Source organism: Hyalella azteca, unplaced genomic scaffold (assembly GCF_000764305.2).
Source record: "Hyalella azteca isolate HAZT.00-mixed unplaced genomic scaffold, Hazt_2.0.2 contig5430, whole genome shotgun sequence".
In the NCBI taxonomy this organism is placed as follows: domain Eukaryota; kingdom Metazoa; phylum Arthropoda; class Malacostraca; order Amphipoda; family Hyalellidae; genus Hyalella; species Hyalella azteca.
In genome coordinates, this window is record NW_025935620.1 from 294,474 (window position 1) to 316,036 (window position 21,563).

General features: G+C 37.9%; 1 protein-coding gene across 1 annotated transcript in view; it reads right to left on the reverse strand.

Annotated features, from left to right (window-relative positions):
* Nucleotides 1–16,024, reverse strand: part of LOC108669227 (MMS19 nucleotide excision repair protein homolog) — a 20,467-nt gene extending 4,443 nt beyond the window's left edge. The window contains exons 1-16 of the mRNA XM_047880469.1: nucleotides 15,767–16,024; nucleotides 15,038–15,276; nucleotides 14,332–14,476; nucleotides 13,055–13,242; nucleotides 12,053–12,214; nucleotides 11,297–11,401; nucleotides 9,992–10,097; nucleotides 9,382–9,494; nucleotides 6,984–7,107; nucleotides 5,316–5,529; nucleotides 4,101–4,401; nucleotides 3,079–3,307; nucleotides 2,255–2,502; nucleotides 1,663–1,831; nucleotides 1,121–1,284; nucleotides 429–541 (exon numbers count right to left, since the gene is read on the reverse strand). Of these exons, the coding sequence (XP_047736425.1) occupies nucleotides 429–541; nucleotides 1,121–1,284; nucleotides 1,663–1,831; nucleotides 2,255–2,502; nucleotides 3,079–3,307; nucleotides 4,101–4,401; nucleotides 5,316–5,529; nucleotides 6,984–7,107; nucleotides 9,382–9,494; nucleotides 9,992–10,097; nucleotides 11,297–11,401; nucleotides 12,053–12,214; nucleotides 13,055–13,242; nucleotides 14,332–14,476; nucleotides 15,038–15,276; nucleotides 15,767–15,836 (2,690 nt within the window). The 5' untranslated portion in view covers nucleotides 15,837–16,024. The remainder of the gene's footprint in view (nucleotides 1–428; nucleotides 542–1,120; nucleotides 1,285–1,662; nucleotides 1,832–2,254; nucleotides 2,503–3,078; nucleotides 3,308–4,100; nucleotides 4,402–5,315; nucleotides 5,530–6,983; nucleotides 7,108–9,381; nucleotides 9,495–9,991; nucleotides 10,098–11,296; nucleotides 11,402–12,052; nucleotides 12,215–13,054; nucleotides 13,243–14,331; nucleotides 14,477–15,037; nucleotides 15,277–15,766) is intronic.
* Between the last annotated feature and the right edge of the window lie 5,539 nt (nucleotides 16,025–21,563).

The following is a 21,563-nucleotide window of genomic DNA, read 5'->3' on the forward strand; positions in this document are numbered from 1 at the left end:
ATACCACATACCTGACGCCGGCATACCTGACACCGGCATACCGCATACCTGACGCTGGCATACCACATACCTGACGCTGGTATACCGCATACCTGACGCTGGCATACCGCATACCTGACATTGGACGAGGATGACGCGCAGAAGGCGTATGCGCCGCATACCTGACGCCGGCATACCACATACCTGACGCTGTTATACCGCATACCTGACGCCGGCATACCGCATACCTGACGTTGGACGAGGATGACGCGCAGAATGCGTATGCGCCGCATACCTGACGCTGGTATACCGCATACCTGACGCTGTTATACCGCATACCTGACACCGGCATACCGCATACCTGACGCTGGCATACCACATACCTGACGCTGGTATACCGCATACCTGACGCTGTTATACCGCATACCTGACACCGGCATACCACATACCTGACGTTGGACGAGGATGACGCGCAGAAGGCGTATGCGTGGTCAGACAGCAGGACGGAGTAGCACTGAGCGGCGGTTACGCCGAGCTCCTCGTTAGACAGTAGCGACTGCAGCTGTATACATAGATTGTGCTACAATACTTATTAACAATGTTCGTTGACATGTTTTCTTTTTGCTGTTTGATTGTTAGCATATTTTCTCATTAATAATGTATGTTGTGATGAATTTACAGTGTACAGCCTAAATGCCTAAACAATGTACGGCGATAAAACATATTAGGCATAAATAACCCAATAAATAATTCGGGTGTAGCGGTAAGAAGTGTTTGAGAAAAAAGCTACTATTTGCAAGCGAATAAAATGAGGTCAATAAAACACATTAGACATAAATAAACGAATAAATAATTCGAGTGTAGTGGTAAGAAGTGCTTGAGAAAGTTACTATTTACAAGCGAATAAAATGCGGTTTTAAAAAATGCATGTCAAAACAATAGTACAAAATTATAAACACAGGGTGCACTAGTGATCTATCATAAATCCCTACAAGCGTTTTAGTGTTAATATTACCACTCTGATTAACATTTAAGTTACCAAAAATAAAAAATAAAATCCGAAAGTTTAGTGTTGATATTACCACTCTGATAATCATTTAACATACCTACCAAAAAAAATAAAAATAAATCAGAATTTTACCTCATTTCTCCACTTGAGAGTTTCAGGAGCCGCCCTCATCTCAAGGGCCTTCAGCACCCACCCCATCAGCGTCACGGCCAGCTTCTTGTGGGGGGCGTGGCCGCCCTCCATGATCTTCTTCAGCTCGTGTTCCAGCCACTTAAGAAGACGTAAGAAGTCAGCACCTGGAAAATTCATCAAATAATATATTTTTTGGATAACTCAACCAATATCTGACGCACATTGAAAACTATTCTGCTCGGTGAAAAATGTAATAGGTCCAACCCCCTTTTAAACATATTGTTTATAAACAATAATGCATTTGAATACCTTGATAAAGATTTTATAAGCCTTCATATCTCGTCACAACATGATCAGTTGTTTTCAAAAATGGAAAATTCACACAAGGGGAAATTCGCGTTCTTAGAAGAAAAGTTAAGTATGAGATGAAACCTAACACCAACATGGAACATCAAATTGAATTATCACAGCATACATTGAAGGACTAAAAAACATCAATATTCATTATATGCATACATAGTTAACAATAAAACATGGTTCACCTGTAGGCAGTTTGTTAACAAGAGCAGCCATAGCGAGCACGGCGGCCTGGCGACACGCCTCAGGAGCAGTGGGCGCGGTGGCCCAGCGCAGCAGCGGCAGCAGCAGCTCAGGGCGACCCAGCGGCCCTGCGTCCTGACACCAGCACACCAGCCCCTCCACCACCACCACCTGCACCAGGATAACAGGTATTAGGATAACAGCACACCAGTCCCTCCACCACCACCGCCTGCACCAGGACAACAGGTGTTAGGATAACAGCACACCAGCCCCTCCACCACCACCACCTGCACCAGGATAACAGGTGTTAGGATAACAGCACACCAGCCCCTCCACCACCACCACCTGCACCAGGACAACAGGTATTAGGATAACAGCACACCAGCCCCTCCACCACCACCGCCTGCACCACCGTCAGTACAACAGGTGTTAGGATAACTGGTGTCTTAAGTGTTACATTGCAGTATACTCTAATTTCAGTGTTAATACTACCAACCCACCAAGAGAGCAGTATTCTCAGCTGCAGTCTCTGTGTCAAGAGACCACACGGCAGTATACTCTGCTCTAATTTCAGTGTTAATACTACCAACCCACCAAGAGAGCAGTATTCTCAGCTGCAGTCTCTGTATCAAGAGACCACACTGCAGTATACTCTGCTCTAATTTCAGTGTTAATACTTCCAACCCACCAAGAGAGCAGCATTCTCAGCTGTAGTCTCTGTATCAAGAGGCCACACGGCTGCCATATTGAAGTTCTCTGCCACATTGTGCCACCAGCCGCTGGTTGGAGCGCTGCCAGAGAGCAGCTCAGCGGCAAGCTCAGCGGAGTGCGCAGCGCAGGGCCTGTACATTGATCTCGGATTTAAATAATTGAATTTGATATAAAATTGAGGTTGTAATCGTTATCTAAGTTAGGTTAGGTTAAAAACAGGAGGGTTAAAAATTTTTTTTAAACTAAAAAAAGATAAGTTACAAACTCAAAAGCAGGTTCTTATCTTGGATTAAGGTTCTAGATTAAAAGAAAGATTCTTATTTTAAAAAAATCAATAAAATCGACAGCAAATATGTCTCGTTGGTAGAAATTTCAATAATTTGTGATTTACATGATCCTATTCAATAATATTTTCTCTCCAGGATTATTGGGTAGGATCACGCAACTCACAAATTATCAAGTTCAGAAATGTACTAACTTGTCTACATCGTCTACATCATTGATGAAAGAAAGCCCCTGAGCGACCGAATCACTAAATACAAATCTAGAAGTTAACTCGTAAGTATTTGCAAATACAAGTTACTTCCGGTAACGTACTGTTGGTAAAGTTAATTTATGTAATAGTTACACACCTACCACTACAAGTTACTCTCGGTAACTTGCTGTTGGTAAAATGAATTTAAATAATGTAATAATTACACACCCACGGATCGCTGACAGTGACCGACACAACTCAGCAATGGCAGACAACAAATCCAGCTTCTCTTCCCCAGATAATTGCTGTAACAAATCAGGCAAATTCGAAGTGTGGTTTTTATTGAGGGCAGTGGACGGCATAGCTGCCATCACACCAAGAGCCACGACTTTCTCCAGACCTCGCCAAGATGAGAACAAAAACTCCTGGGCACCAGCGTCGTCACCAGTTTTATCTATGATCTGTAAAATAAATAAAAAATATAACTCAGTACTCACTGCAGTGAGTGACAGAGAGCGCATTTTCTCGTCGACGAAAACGTGAAGTCATGGACGGACAGACAGACAGACGGACGGACGGACGGACATGGCAAGCACAAGAGTGCATTTTTTCAATAAATGAGAAAATGCGATAAAAATATTCATTAGTTCTCGCGGTGTTAAGAATAAATACGAGTGAGTTAGGCAGCCTGCAGTTTTTTGCAAGTAATGCCAATAATACGAAATTTTTTTGTATATTTTTGGAGTAATGTGTGCACTTTTTAAGGCAAAGATAAGTTCCTCATACAAGCAATAGACATGCCGTACACATCAAGAACCGACTGCAGTTTGGGCATTCGAAGGACACTAAATCGATCGTCTGGTCGAGGTGAATTTCTTAATTTAACATTGCTGATTATCCGTTAGCAACAAACTGTTGGATGATAGTTAGTAATTTCTTATGGTTGCGGTATATCATAAAAGGCTCACTAATCTAATAGATTTAAACAATGCAAGACCCAACGGTGCTCTATGACCAACGGTTGGTTGTACCTTATAGCAAATTAGGAGGTATTCACTCTTGTCAGAGATTTAAACAGAGACTATAACACTAACAGTACATTATCCTCCAACAGTAACGGTAGCTAGTCTCCTGCAGCAAACTGAGGGTAACTCACTCTTGCCAGAGATTTACACAGAGACTATACACTAACAGTACATTATCCTCCAACATTAACAGTAAATAGTCTGCTGCAGCACACTAAGGGTAACTCACTCTTGCCAGAGATTTACACAAGGCAGGGGTGGGACGAGCCTCAATAGCCTTCCAGAGAGCCTCCACGCAGCGCTGACAAGAGGCAGCGTCGGTAAGAACCACCATAGCATCCAGCACAGCGTCGGCCACCGCCCCTACGTCCGCTACCGTCCCTCCGTCAGCTACCGTCCCTCCGTCCGCTACCGTCCCTCCGTCCGCTACCGTCCCTCCGTCCGCTACGTTGAGGTGCGGTAACAATTCCTGCGTCAGCAATTCACAGGAGCCGTCGCTAGGCTCTGCCAGGGCGCTCAGGGCGTTGCTTCTGAAATAATAAGCAGGGCCTATACTTTCAAAAAAGTTAAGAGATCGTAAGTTTATCAGCCATAGGCTCTGCCAGGGCGCTCAGGGCGTTGCTGCTGAAATAATAAGCCACTATTATGAAGGCAATGGCCGATATATAATTCATATACAAATTTGAAATTTAAAAAACTACTTTTGCAAGCAATGATCTCCCCATGCGAGTACCTTGCCGTAATTGCTTACTAGCTGCAGGGCACACATTTTCAATCAACTCGAGACAAATGGGCTATAGCATTCCAAGGCGCTCAGAGCGTTGGTCCTGAAATAATAAGCCAGTATTGTGAAAGCAATGGCCCATATATAATTCACATATAAATGTAAAACTAAAAAATGACTTTTGCATGCAACGATGCAATGATCTCGCCATTTCGAATTTCTTTCTTACAGTAATAATGTGCTAGCTGCAGGGCACAAATTTTCAATCAACTCTAAACAATGGCCAACAGTATTGAAAAATATGAGATTTCGCACATCACCACACATAAAATTTAATACCAATACGTGAAATTTAACACAAATCTAAATACAAACATCAAATATCACATCTAACCCCAAACAGACGGCTCAATACCTTAAAATTATAGTTATTCTTTTGAACATTACATTAGTTATTCTTTTGAACCTAAACATACGTCTCGATATTTTAAAATTATAGTTATTCTTTTGAAGACAAAGAAAGAAAATCTTCACACCTGACATGAGAAATTATAGATATTATTTTGAAGACAAAGAAAGAAAATGTTCACACCTAACATGAGAAATTATTGTTATTCTTTTGAACATTACATTAGTTATTCTTATGAACCTAAACAAACGACTCGCTATTTTAAAATTATAATTATCATTTTGAAGACAAAAGAAAGAAAATCTTCACACCTAACACGAGTATCGCTCCCGCCACTTGACAGCAGGACGTTGAGTATCTCCTGACGCAGTGGACCCCACCAGGGAGAGGCAGCACTGCGGCAGTAGAATAAGGCGCGTGCTGCTGTGATGCCTTCAGCCACCACAGCAGCACTGCGGTGCTGTAGTGCTGCTGTCACTGCACCCAAGCAGGCATTGCAGTGTGCTTCAACCTCCGTAGGAACAACTGTGCAAAATATTTTATATTGATTACATTTTTACATTTTTATGTTATGGAGAGGTTGTTTTTCAATTGTAATCTAGTTTTCTGGAATCAAAAACGTGAGAGGGTTTAGTATATAAATTTTTAAAACAATAGAGTCTAGCTAATCTCTTCAACCAAAGCAGAAAATATATTTGAAGATACTTTTTCCTTGGAGAAATCATGTATAAAAATAGTTACCATAAATTCATAGCCAAGAAATGTTGGCGGGAAATCAATTACAACTCAGCGTGAAAAGAATACTAAATATTTTTGACTAATAATATCACAATCAGAAAGTGTTTACCACAGAACACCCAAGCAAGAGACGAGTTAGAAGATAACCTACACAAAACACACAAATTATGAAAGCCAAGACCAAATTAAATCCTATTTCTGTGCTACAGCTCGAATTCTGATGATTGATTATACGCCATTAGGTCCCTGCCAAAATCCAAGTTCAATTATATTTTATATTATATATATTACAGATATTAATTTAATCAAAATTAATAGGTATATATTAATTACAATAAACATTAGGTTGATAATGATCTAACCATCAACATTGCGATCACACAGAAGTTCTCATCTATAACGTATTTTCACTAATACCCTTCTAGCATTCAGAAGTGCAACCCATTAAAGTTAGTTAAACACCTAGAACCTGCTTCAATCTACATCGTCCAACCTTCCGCGTTTTATGCTAATAAAAGTTCAACCCTTGCAAGCATATCTAGAACGCAGTTCATTTAATACTCGTTTAAAATAAGTAGTCACTGTATTATTGAGACTATTAAATTTAAATAATATTAACAACAAATATGTAATATAACATTATTACATATTTTAACGTTGAGAATGATCCGCATTGTATAGGTATAAAAGTTCAAAATCAACAGCGCAATTCAATCAGTATCATTCAACCCTCCGCATCGTATGCACATAAAATTTCCCATCAACAGCGCAATTCAATCAGTATCATCCAACCCTCAGCATAGTGTGCACATAAAAGTTGCCATCAACAACGCAATTCAATCGGTATCATTCAACCCTCAGCATCATATGCACATAAAAGTTCCCAGTTAACACGTATTCTAATGAACAATGAACAGGCCATGGGTCTATTTCTTCAGTGCCGACACTTCTATTCTATTTTATTCTATTCTATAATGATCAACCTTGAGATCATATGCACATAAAAGTTCCCAGTTAACACGTATTATAGTGAACAATGAACAGGCCATGGGCCTATTTCTTCAGTGCCGACACTTCTATGGGCCCATTTCTTCAGTGCCGACACTTCTATGGGCCTATTTCTTCAGTGCCGACACTTCTATGGGCCTATTTCTTCAGTGCCGACACTTCTATGGGCCTATTTCTTCAGTGCCGACACTTCTATTCTATTTTATTCTATTCTATAATGAACATCATCGCACCATCATAACAATGATCGCGTTGACGGCTGGCAGAAGCCATTTTAGCGAGCGCGTTCAAGACGTTGATCCATGCACGACTCGAGCTGTCGGGCGTCTTGGTTACTTCTGTGAGGTGAGCCACGGCCTGCATGCATAATAAAGATTAATGCTTTCTTATAGCATCAAAATAAAGATTAATGCTTCCTTATAGCATCAAAATTGATCTTATATTGGTCTTTCAAAATATAGCATCACAATAAAGATCTTTCAAAATATAGCATCAATATAGCATCAAAATAAAGATAATCTTTCTTATAGCATCTTGCAAAGATCAATGCTTTTTTAGGGCATCAAAATAAAGATCAATGCTTTCTTATAGCATCAAAATAAAAATCTTTCAAAATATAACATCAATATAGCATCAAAATAAAGATTAATGCTTCCTTATAGCATCTTATAAAGATCAATGTATTCTTATAGCATCGAAATAAATATATTTCAAAATATAGCATCAATATAGCATCAAAATAAAGATCAATGCTTTCTTATAGCATCTTATAAAGATCAATGATTTCTTATGGCATCAAAATAAAGATATTTCAAAATATAGCATTAATATAGCATCAAAATAAAGATCATCTTTCTTATAGCATCCTATAAAGATCAATGATTTCTTATGGCATCAAAATAAAGGTCTTTCAAAATAGCATTAATATAGCCTCAAAATAAAGATCATCTTTCTTATAACATCCTATAAAGATCAACGATTTCTTATAGCATCAAATAAAGATCTTTCAAAATATAGCATCATATATAAATCATCTTTCTTATAGCATCTTGCAAAGATCAATGCTTTCTTATGGCATCATTTATTCTTCTGAATTCCTGTTTTGAGACGTTGTAAATGATCATGTTATTATATCATCACAATGATTAGCGTCCTGTAGCATTATTTTGTGCACTTTTTAATATCATGATATATTATAAAAATAATTCAGGGCTCCAATGGGAGCAGTTTGTTCAATGACTACAATTTCTCAACATTGTTAGTACTCTAGAATTAAATTTAATTTCCATATTTTTGTAAAGCAGCAGAGTTACACATTTGCTTACACGTCATCATAACATTTTATATGCATTAATTCACAGACAAAAACCTGAATCTATAATTACAACAGTACCAAGGAAAATTCGACTGATCATATGAAAACATTCAAAAATATTAATATAAATTAAAAATAAAACATTAATAAATAAATTATAGATAGAATTCTCGTAGACTAAGCTATCAAGTATTGGGCACTAAACGCCTGGCGCGATAGGACGATAAATTTTATTTCCCAGAGTTGAATTTCTACCATATATTAATGAGGACAAGGATTGTCCTAACTTTAGGGTAAACCCGCAGTGCAGCAATTTGTAGCGTATATTAATGCAGGCATAGATTGTCGTCCTAACCTTAGGATAAACTCGCAGAGCAGCAATTTGTACCGTATAGTAATGAGGGCATTGTACCGTATATTAAGGGGAGCATATCGGTCAAAATCAAGAATTTCGACTTTTTAGGTTTTTATACTCGTCTTAAAGCTAACATTCTGACCTATGCAACGGTACCACAACCATCTCTGTACGTTGATTTATGCGTTCACAACAGATCGCAAACGGGGTTAGGGGTGGTGGAGTTCTTTCACGTTTAAAATAGGCCGAAATTACTGTCAGTATACTTAAATAGCTAGTCTGAACACGCTGCTTCAGTTATCCGCCTGCAGTCGTACGGGATAGTTCTCGTGCCGTCGTTCGCACCATCTTTGACAGAAATTGAGCTCCAATATCGTGTAGTCTTGCAACCTTGCACCCTTGAATGTATTTTTCGAGGCGCACGCGACTTTGTTGGGCCCTATTGAAAAGTTAACTTATTGTCACAGCAAACCTATCTCCTCCTACAGTTTTGAAGCTACAGCAATGAGAGATACACCATTCGATTCGTAACTAAATTATCTAATAATCCCCCGATCATTTTTTGCGATTTCGTTATAGTTTGAATTATATATTGGAAAAAGGGGGGGGGGGAATTTGAGAAATTTTTGGAAAATCCCCCCTCCTTCCCGAACATATTCGAAATTGGAAAACATGATCGGGCGAATTTTAGATATGGTCTTTGCGAATCGAATGATATGTGTCTCGATGTCGTAGCATGTATACTGCACGAGGAGTAGGATTTATACAGTACCCGCTTTTTAGTCAGTTTTCTGTTAATTCACGTTTTCTTTCATTTTTTTCGGAAAATTCACATGAACAAAAAAGTCTTAGAACTCTGTTTTACATATGTGCACCAAGTTTCATAACGATCCGTCAGTAAACAAAAAAGTTTCGTTTCGACAGGCATGCTCCCCTTAATGCGGGCAAAGATTGTCCTAACCTTAGGATAAACTCGCAGGGCAGCGCACTCCTGTGCAGCAATCACAGCAGTCAGGAGGTCGCTGGCAGGGAGGAACAGTCTGCTCTCGGGGGCTGGAAGATGGACTACACATTCTGAGGTGCAATACAAGAGGTTACAAGCCAAGAAACACCCAGTAAATTCATCACATTAGCATTTTCTTTACCTTTAAAATGTTAAAATGTTATTACTGTAGCCAAAAAAAAAAAACACAGAGTAAATTCACCATATTTAGCATTTTCTTTACCTTTAAAATGTCAGGATGTTATTACTGTAGCCAACAAAACACAGAGTAAATTCACCATATTTGGCATTTTCTTTACCTTTAAAATGTTAGGATGTGATTAATGTAAACTAATGATATGAAAATATGAGAGATTTATGTAACGGTCAAGGATAATGCTCAAGAAAACTATCATACATGAATTGATAATTAAAATCTGCTAGCTTAGCCCACTGTAGTGATCTTAATACGACAACAAAAAGTCAACTTAATTTCTGGGACAAATTAAATTAGTTTTCTGAGAAATTATTAAGAAGAAATAGAAAATCTAATCATTCGTTGGATATCCATAATAAATAAAGAGCTCACCATCAATGATGGCGTCAACGATGGTGGTGACAGTGTTCACGTCTACCACTTTGATGTGAGCGGCAGCGAGGACAGCGCTGAGGGCCTCTATGGCTACAGCAGACACCTGCAATACACTTAATGTCATCACTACGATTTATAACACTCCATTTTATATCATCACTACATTTTATGTCATCACTACGATTTATGTCATCAATACATTTTATGTCATCACAACATTCTAAATCACGGGATATATTCATCATTGATCTCAGTGACTCTGAAACACTGGCTGCAGTCAACCATAGAGGGCATTGTGTAAACAGAAATTTAGGTTAAAAAGACCCAAAAAATATGAATATATTCAGAAAATAAAAATGAAACTGAAAATATACGAATAAAAAATTGATAAAACCAAAAATAGCAAGATGCTCAGAATGACAACAGATTGAATAAAATTAATAACTGAAGACTACAAACGTGGGCTAGAATATTAACAGCAGCAACGAGGTTAGGGGTAAAGAGTGGCGGTAAATGGAGTCAGGGGTAAAGAGTGGCGGTAAATGGAGTTGGGGGTAAAGTGTGGTGGTAAATGGAGTTAGGGGGTAAAGTGTGGTGGTAAATGGAGTCAGGGGTAAAGAGTGGCGGTAAATGGAGTTGGGGGTAAAGTGTGGTGGTAAATGGAGTTTGGGGTAAAGTGTGGTGGTAAATGGAGTTAGTGGTAAAGTGTGGTGGTAAATGGAGTCAGAGGTAAAGTGTGGTGGTAAATGGAGTTAGGGGTAAAGTGTGACAGTAAATGGAGTTAGGGGTAAAGTGTGGCGGTAAATGGAGTTTGGGGTAAAGTATAGCGGTAATTTGGCGGTAAATGGAGTTTGGAGTAAAGTGTGGCGGTAAATGGAGTTAGAGGTAAAGTGTGACAGTAAGTGGAGTTAGAGGTAAAGTGTGGCGGTAAATTGAGTTAGGGGTAAAGTGTGGTGGTAAATGGAGTTTGGGGTAAAGTATGGCGGTAAATGGAGTTTTGGGTAAAGTGTGGTGGTAGATGCAGTCAGGGGAAAAGTGTGGCAGTAAATGGAGTTAGGGGTAAAGTATGGTGGTAAATGGAGTTAGGGGTAAAGTGTAGCAGTAAATGAAGTTTAGGGTAAAGGGCAGCGGAAATGGAGTTAGGGGTAAAGTATGGCGGTAAATGGAGTTAGGGGTAAAGTATGGCAGTAAATGGAGTTAGGGGTAAAGTGTTGGAGTAAATGGAGTTAGGGGTAAAGTGTGGTGGTAAATGGAGTTAGGGGTAAAGAGTGGACGTAAATGGAGTTCAGGGGTAAGAGAGACCTGAGCATCGCTGCCGTCCACGACGTCCCGCCTGATGCAGTGCCACAGCACCGTCAGGTGAGGGCTCAGCGCTTCACTCGTGTAGCCCCGCGCGCAGCACAAGATCTGAGTACAACAAATTGTTCATGGTTGTTTATGGAGATTAATAAGGAGCAGTTTTCTTTGAAGATTGTGATTGTGAGCTTATTAACAGTGAATTAATTGAATAATAATATTGAGATGATATACGGTACAGCTTCAAATAAAATCATGTCAGTTCATGAGTACAACAAATTGTTCATGTTTGTTTATAGAGGTTAATAAGGAGCAGTTTTGCTTGAAGATATTGATTGTAAGTTTACTAACAATGAATAAATTTAACAACAATTATTGAAATGACAGATAAGTTCAAAGAAAATCATGCCAGTTCACTGTTAACAATAGAAGAAATTGCAAAGAACCAAATATGAAATATGCTTCTACCAGTGGCGTCAATTACATTATTTCAGTGAAAATCATATCACATGTGCAGAAACACAATGTGTTAATTTCAAAATATGAACACCAGCAAGTTTGTTGGGAGAGGCTCAAAGGCATTCCAGTCATATATGACCAGGCATCTGCAATTATGCATGAATGTGTGAACAGTTGACTATGTTCAGCACGAAAAGTTCAGCGCCAAATTTGTACAACAAAAGATGCAATTCCCTGACACAGAATGCTCATGAGATGCATAGAAATGTACTATCAATCAAGTGATGCAGAGCTGAGACTCACAAGAGTTCTGTAAGCCTCTTTCTTTGCCTGTGGCAAATCAGACTCCATTTTTTCACAAAGTAGAGGCAAGAAATACTCCGCCCAGCCAACGTGGCAGGAGAGGCACTGGCGTAACCCGTCACTCAAATCTTCTTCTGTAACTCCGAGTGGGTCATAAACAGGCTGGTGGAAAAACAACATGGTAATGAAATGTATAACTGATTTATTATTCAAAATTCTTAGTCAAATAAATTCATGAAATTATCAACAGGCTAGTGGGAGAACAACAAGGTAATGAAAAGTATAACTGATTTATTATTCAAAATTCTTAGTCAAATAAGTTCATGAAATTATCAACAGGCTAGTGGGAGAACAACAAGGTAATGAAAAGTATAACTGATCTATAATTCAAAATTCTTAGTCAAATAAGTTCATGAAATTATCAACAGGCTAGTGAGAAATCAACATGGTAATGAAAAGTAAAACTGATTTATTATTAAAAATTCTTAAGTCAAATAAGTTCATGAAATTATCAACAGGCTAGTGGGAGAACAACATGGCATTGAAAATGAAAAGTTTAACTGATCTACTCATATTATTCAAAATTCTTAGCAATGTCAAACAAGTACATGAAATTATCAATGAAAAAAAGAATACAATGATCTAACCACATTTTCTGCTTCTCATGATTTGAATCTACATTAGTTAGTGTAAATATTGTAACATCAGAAATCATTAAAATTTATTATTCCTTGGCAAACATCTCAAGATGATCCCAAAAAATCATAATGATTTCAACAGATAAAAACCATATTTTTCAGAACTATTTTAAGCATGACTCAAATTTTATTTGAATTGAAACTTATCTAAAATAATTCATTTTACTTAGAAGAAAATATCAAACGAAACAGTCTACTAGAGATTTATTTACTGAAATAAATCTAAAATAATTCATTTTAATAATTAATAAATAATAATCAATAATTAAAAATACTAGAGATATCACAACATACATATACTCACAGGAACAAAGTCAATTGGGAAATAAGCAGCCACAACTTCAAAAAGATCCTCAGACATTTTGCCAAGGGTACCGGCATTTGCAATCACCGGAACAAGTGAGAAGAGAAGCAGTAAATTGCGAGGATCTTTTTCTCCATCAGCCGCAGAGATGAAGCCCAAAACAAACTCGTTGAACATCTCATCAATAACTACAGGAAGAATATTAATTGAATGAATAAAGAGCTGCAAATTCATTTGCACGGATACGAGTGATGTTTTTGAGAAGTACTGTAGCATTTAATTAAAGCAAGAATGCAACAACTTAAGCATTAATAATACTGTGTACGGTATGCATACGTAACTGTTTAAAGTTTCATAACATGATTGTCTATGATAAAAAAAAAATATATATATAATGAAAAGAGAGCTTATTCCAAATGAAAATGCAGCAGAAAAATATTTCATAAACAATGAAGGCTTAGCCATGCCTTGGCTGAGTTTTTTATGAGGTTCCACAATGGAAAAAAAGATAAATTTATAGCAAAAATAGACATCACAAAGTTGACCTGCCCTTGTTAAGAGCAAAAATCATTCAGCTGGCACACTGGTCTAGTTTTCTCCAATGGACTGGTCTAGTTGTCTCCTCATTGGTCTAGTTGTCTCAAATGGAATTCAAACAATAAATCTATTAGCTATAGCTCTACTTGTAAATAAGATAGCTGTCTGACATTTTGAATGCTATTTCAGCTATTTATTTTCAAACTATGGACCTTAAGATAACTTAAATAAACTTTCTATTAGAAATATAATCATGAGGAAAAATATTGTACCCTGATGCTCATAAAATGTGTAACTTTTATTGTATTTTTGCAATGTCAGGGGGTTTTACCATCTATTTTCTATTTCTTAACATTTCTGAATCAGACTCCTAGTGGTAGATAAATGAACACAAACCTATCAGGTAGTGAAACTACCATGCAAGAGTTTTAACTAATCTGTTATACTACAAAGGGCTAGCCATCAAGGAATGTGTAGACAACCTGCCTATAACCCTCAGCTGGGGGCCAAGAACTGATTTATGGGGTGGGCAAAAGCTCACGAAATAGCAAGTGGGAAGAGATGTTAAGTGGTCAGCCAGAACCAATACATAAGCTTTATCTGGTCACTGGCCATTTATATGTCACCTGAAAACCACTCGTTTCTTACAAACACCTCAGCAAACAGATATATGGTAATTGTGTTTTTTTTTTGAGGCCTTATGGATAAAATTCTGTAAATACGTACGTAATACAACTTACCAGCTTTATGTTTAGTGATGGCAATTCTAATAACTGAGTAATAATTGCGCCGATCAAGCATCAGTTGACTTTGGCAGTGAACCTCTAGAAGAAGTCCACGCACAAGCTTCTCCACATCACTGTTGCTGATTTGCTCCAGTTCTAGCTGATTCCAAATCAATTATTTATAATATGAAATTAGCAAAAATATAATTTCTTTCTTTGTTTTTAATGAAAGAAGAGCCATCTAATTTACAGTTATGCACGAAGATGAATGCTGACTAAAACTTAAGATAAATAAATTTATGGAGAGCTAATATAAATTAGATTAGCAGAAGTAAGGAATCCTGGTTAAGCAGGTAACATAAAAAATATCTTCCCAACAAACACATCTTCAATCTTTCAATAGCAGTTGTGCTAAAGTTTCAAGATTTGTTTTGCTGTTGGAACAGATAATACAGTAAATGTAAAAAAAGTCAAAAAGTTAACCAGTAGGTAATGACTGGAAAGAAATATAAACTATATCTCCAAATTTGAAAATAGATCAACTTCTGAATTAGAATTTAATTAGGTTATTATAATATATCACGGAACAATTTATAAATATAAACATATATCAATGTTCAGATAAAAATTATAAATTTCAAAAATTCATTGATGAAGTACCCCCATGTCAAGGGAACAATCACATTTTTGATAAGCAAGGCAATAATTTCTATAAAATTACCAGACATGGAAGAGCATGAAGCACAGCAGGAATGACAGTATGATGGTCCTTCATTCTCTCAAGGAAGAAGGCACTTATAAATTTTATTTGTGCTTCGTTGAGACAATTCTTTGGTAGACCATGCAACACTTCTGCAAGGAGGCGAGTGCCAGCTGCTCGCTCTCCTGAATTTTCTGAGGTGAGAAGTTCTCCAAGGCATTCCACTGCATCCAATATGGAACTTCTTCCATCACAGATGCCTGCAATTCACAAAATGTAAAATGTTGACTGCCAATTCAAATTCAATGCATTATTGGAATTTAAGTGTAATGCAAGAATTTAATGTGCTTTCATCATTCTTATAAAGTTTTCACTGATGACAATAATTCACACTAAGCCCTAAAGACAAGCATGCAATGGCAATATTCCCAAGCTTAGAAGTTTCACAATTAATTATAAATATTTTTAAGATTAATGCACATTTTGTTGAAAACTTGGAGAGTATTTCTTAGTTCATACTAACAATTTTTTCATCATTTTTCTTGATTTGACAAAGTAGGTACACTTTTGATTGGATTCAAAAATTAAAAATGAGGTTTCCAAAACACATTTTATTATCATTGTATGACATTTCAAGTATTCAGTATTCAAAAGTTTTAGAAAGTCAAAAGTTTTAGAAAAATTTTATAAAAATATACATAACATTCTAGGAAGGAAAATCATGCAGAATATCAAAAATTAAATACTTACACTGAATCATCTGAGTAGCTGTTCCCGAGTCATAATTAGAAGATTTAAAAAAATCAACAAGATCCTTCATTGTATATAAATGCTGCTTTAAAATTTCAGAGGCCTGGTTACAATGCAACAATCAAGCAGACTAATGATAACACACAGAAAACCAAACCATCAGGCTTTACAAAAAATTCAATTATTACCGTACTTCAAACTAAATGCAAGGTTACATGTTTTCTTCTTCTGGTTTGGTAATTATTATAGTTTCAGAAAAAAAAAAAAACAGTAACAAACTGGAAGATCAGGCAGAAGCCACCTGTAAATGAGACAGAAATGCTTGTACTCTGTACTCATGAATAATTACATGAATACCTACAATAACATTTTGGTATAATAACATGAGTACCTACAATAACATAACATCATTAAACACTACCATAATAATTTATATGGCCATTGCCTAATCCCTCTTGAGGAAAGTATAAACAGCAAATTTTAGCCCACAGTATAAACTGTCTCCCATAAAACAACCTCTTCTACCCACAATTTCCAAAATATTTGGACAATATTGCAGTACAAGGGTAAAAGTGTCTCTATAGCTCTATAACTGTAAGGGTCCTTAATTTGTGATGGCATGGCATCAGCTGTAGTGAGCTGTTAGAGATAATCAGTTCTAACTACCAAGCACCATGAGAAATGCATTCAATAATTGCTAGACTATGACTTAGAATGTTGAATGGTGCTTGCTAATATCATTATACAAGGAATAGTGGCTCACAGTAGCTGTATGTGAAGGGGATAAATAAGAAAGGTGGAGTTTATTTCTTGTCAAACATTAATATGAACATCATCATCCGATGAATAACTTTACAGTTTGAAATATGGTTGGGAAATAAAATTGTCACTTTAGACACCCAAGCAGTTGCATTTCATCATTCAATGACTGCATCATTCTCTAATAAAGTATTTTATGAGTCAATGAAAGTGTTAATTGAGTCTTAGTGATTGGAATAAATAAAACAAGAGATACAGCTTACTGCAAAATTTATGCCTGCAGGCTGATGGGTCTGAGCTTGTCATAAGTCCTATGGGATTTTTCATTCCCTAGCACATCATTCCTGGGTGCCTGGGTTAATTTGTCTTGTGGCCTACAGGCAGAATACCTTGCTTTTTGCTTTTCAGTCTCTTGCCTGCAGGCCACACTCAGGAATATGTACATGTTTAGGAAATTCTTTCATGTAATATGGGATTCATGGAAACACTGGTCAGTGCAGGCCTATCTCAATCCGATCAATTTGTTCAGCTGGCCACTTGGAGCGAGTGGCAACTGGCATTGGAAGCAGCAATTGTCACTAATATGCGTATGTGCATTAGGGTTCATTTAAAAACAACTAACTCTCGCGGAAATTTGCTATTCAATTATTTTTTACCTTGACACCTGCAAAATAAATCCCCTTCAGAACAGGGCTGCAGAAAACCTAGGGTTTTTAAATAGCCCAACCAATCTGGGTTTTATTAAAAAATCTTTAATACCATGCTGGACGATATGTGTTTCTGATAAGGTCCAAGGATGATCTTGAGTCCCTTATCATAACCACTGGTATGCTTCAAAACTCTACCTGACGAGAAATTTCCAGGGCCTTGGAGATTGTAAACAGCTCTGCACCCATTACTGTGTGGGTCAGGGAGAACAGCCACCCAGTTGCCAGAGACAAGGAAGGAATATAGACTCCAGCTGAAACTGAGTTTTCAGACAATCTTGACCCATCCAAGTAAATGTGAACACTTCCAGGGTAAGAAGATTATAGCATATGAGCCAACAAAGGCTCCATATTGCAATTCTATAGGTAATATAAAAGAACATGGTCTTATGACATTTCGAACTGATCAATGCTTCTTTGCAAACCGCCGCACAACACATTAGCACCTTCCCAAACAAAAGATAACTGCATACTAAATGAACAAAAGGGGCGGGCCAGCATTGTGTCTGCAGCAAGCTGCAGCAGTTTTGTCAAAAAATTTTGAAGTAAAAGGCCTCAACAAAGTGCAGTTCCAAGTCTTTAGGAGCCTAAGCCTAATTCAGCTAAAAAAATATTGAAAATTTATACTTCTGTATGGATTTTAATGCCTTCAACATTGAGAAACTTCTAAGTATCTCTCTTGCTATAAATGCTCACTAAATAAATTTCAATTTGGCTGTAAAGGTCACTCCAAAACTGAATGCTGCATGGCTTGGAGTAATTAGTCTTCATATGAAATTTATATCCAAATTATAATTTATTTAGCAAGTATTACTTACTTGCATGAGAGATACTTTGAAGTTTCTCAATGTTAACAGCATTGAAATTCGTGAAGAAGCAAAATTTTTCAATCTTTTTTAGGCTGCATTAGATTAGGTAACCTAAGGACTTGAAACTGCTCTTTGTTCTGGTCATTTATTTTCAAAATTCTCAACCAAGCTGCCACAGCTGCTTCCTACCCCATTTTTGACCAAGGCAATCCATTTTAATGTATGGTTTATTGCATACAAAAGTACTTTGAATTATTGATTGCTAATTTTGTGCATCATGCCAATGCCATCAAGTACAGCAGGGATGCAATTGGCATGAACGGTAAAGTAATGCGGAAGTTGGAAATTTTATGAAATGACATGTTTGCGAAGTGCAAACTGTGATTTTTTCAATCAAACAAAAATACATCACATTACAGTTAGCCACAAGATTTCTTACCTACTAATAATATATGATGTTAGACTCAGTTAGAGCCACAATATTTCAGAAAAAAGTAGGACTTTTCCCGACCTGAACTGTCTAAGTTACCCCGGGCCCGGGAGTCTAAGTTAGCCTACCCCATTTTATGGTACCTACATGAATACACTCATACGACATACATATATATATATATATATAAGCTGAATTTTTATTGTCTTTGGCACCTACCTATCTAAAGTTAGCCAAGGCCCAAGCCTGCCGGATTTAAAAATGTAAACAGTAAAAAATTGAAAGATTTTCCTTTTCACTGTTGCATCATTATTAAAGTTCCCACCCCTCAAAAGTTCACACAGGGAAAATTGCACATTTATACATCTTAAATTAGTTTCCAGTTCTTGTCCCGGTCGTAGTAAATTGGTCGGAATCGCGCATGTTGAATCTGTGCAAGTGACTTCAGATTCAGAAGCCGGCATGTCCAATTCTGAGTTGGGCAGCGCAGCACACTCTACTTTACTTTGCGTAACTTCAGGCAGAGCCAGGGTCGCAGACTCGCAGCCTGGGGGCTGGGTTATTCCATGTTGTTGCTCAGAAGGGTACGCAGCCGTGCACCACCAAATTTGTGCACCAATCAGTTATCAGCTTTGAAAGGAACCCCTAGCGGGTCACACTTAAAAGCTGAAGGCGCTGAAGTGCGGAACATGTGGCGAACAATGGATCGATCGAATGCGGCGGAGAATCTGGCAATTCCGTGATTTTAGAAGCAAAACACTGCAATAGTAATCACCATATATATAAAACACTGATGTCAAAAGAACCGAAAATCTTGAACCATAATGTTTGAGGCAGATATATCCGTTCTCTGCTCAAACATGTTGAACGATTAATCTCCTTTCATTTATAGTGAAACCTGACGATCACTTCAACAGGTTCAACGCTGATATCTCAGAGATTTTTCAACCTAAAGTGTTCGGAGTGATGAAATAAGGTGAATCAATCACTTATTCAATGTAAATCATCACTCCGCACTCGACCACAATATTTAGCACTCGCCAATAGTGCTTAAAGCAAAACGACCTCTTACGGTTGGGACGCAGTATAGACCCCTGCATAGCCCTTGCCCACAATTCAATATCTATTCCTTTACAATAAACACGTTAGAAATTCTAACGTATGTAATTTGAGCTTATTTTTACTTTAATGTTGAATTTCTTAACGGTAAGCATGGTCACGGAGTTATTCTTCTTAAATGCATATCTAGTAATCAAATGTGACATTTCAAGACTTATTTAAACTGAGTGAATTTGTGCTAAATTGGTGCGTCATGTGCAGCAGTGTTATAACATAACATAGTGATGTCGGCGCTGAAGTGTAGGCCTGATGTGGCCTGTCGCCGATTCTTTTCCTTTTCGTGCCTTGTTCATAGATCTAAACTCGTGTCATTTGACCGGATCTTTTCATGACTGGCGATAGTTTGAAGTNGACAAGACACTGAAATTTTAAAGGTTACATTGTAAAAGTTCAGTTGGAAGAAATGTGTGTTGTCTGGGCTACAAGAAAATCCCTTCATTATCCATTTCCAATCAAGGATTAGTTATTGGTCGTTATATCTCATTTCTTAAATCTACGTTTCCTTTTTGTATTTTATCATTATTCAGGTGGTAGATGATTAGATGTGTATAAGAGACAGGAGGAAATCTTTCGTTGGTCTATTTTCAAATCAGAAATACCGTCCTTTGACTTACATTTCGAACTAGCGTACAAAAAGAAGGCTTTCAGATTCTTTTTTGCATTTTTAGCAATATTTTTTTTCGAAGTTTTTCACTGCAGCGCGACAAACTTTTATCACTGCAGCGCGACAAAAAACGATGACGGGCACTGTCCAGCATTGAGTTGAAGAAGAGAAGCAGTCCACAGAAAAATAAAATGTATCTCATCACATTGGCCCATACGTTCTTGACGATCACGATTTCAAGAGTCTGGTACCCAGGTCGTGGATCAACGATAACATCGTTGATGCGTTCATTTACTCACGAGTGTCGCTCTATCAAGAAATTGCGTCTTCAGAACAAGCAAGCATGTTCCATATGGACACTAAAATTGTAGAAAGCCTGAGGAAACATGGCATCACTGACCGAATCTTAACTTACGGACTCAGAGAAAAACTTTTAGAAAAAGACGTGATAATATGTCATGTGAACGTTGAAGGAAACCACTGGATTTTGAGCTTAGTTTGCCCAAATCTTGAAGTAATAGCATGTCTGGACAGCACTTATCGAGTAAATAGGCCAATCTTTGAAATGTTGTCACAGTTTTTGGGAGCGCTCAAGTGGATCCAACCAAAGGAATCCAAAAAATTCGAATGGACCTTCAATGCACTTCTGGACATCGAGCGTCAAAAGAACAGTTTTGACTGTTGAGTGTACGTCTGCTTATGGACAGAAAAAGTCTGAGTGAATGGGCAGAAAAGTCTGAATAGCCCAGAGAATAATGGTTGTCCACCACTGAACGTTGCATCGAATTATCACTTCATACTCTGACTTTAGCTCGAACTGTAATTTGCGGACAACGGACTGCGACCAACCAGCCCAGGTCGCCAGTGGAACTGCATGCATTCTGCCGTGCACCACCAGACGGTCACTTTTAGCTCACAACATCCGGGGTTAGGTTTCAGAAAGCATAGTTCTGCTCCAAAATCTATCGTCCTTCGGCGAGCGACTTCCGCAGCTTCGCTAAATTACGTAACTTTTAGCTCACAGCGTCTGGGGTTAAGTTTCAGATAGCATAGTTCTGTTCCCAAATTTATCGTCGTACGACGCTTGGCCGTTCGACCGTAGGCGGGAGCGCAGCCGTGCACCACCAATTTTGTGCAACAATAAGCCCTGAATCGAACGCCTTGGATCTCTCCGGACCTCCACCAATCAGCCGTGAGCCACTCGGCTTTGTCTTCCTCCGGCCTTGCATAGAACCTGCCGTGCACCACCCGGCCGCGGATCGAATCTGACTTCCGGGCATCGTTAAATTACGTAATTTTATGTTCACCGCACCTGAGGTTAGGTTTCAGATAACATAGTTCTGTTCCAAAATTTATCGTCCTTCGACAA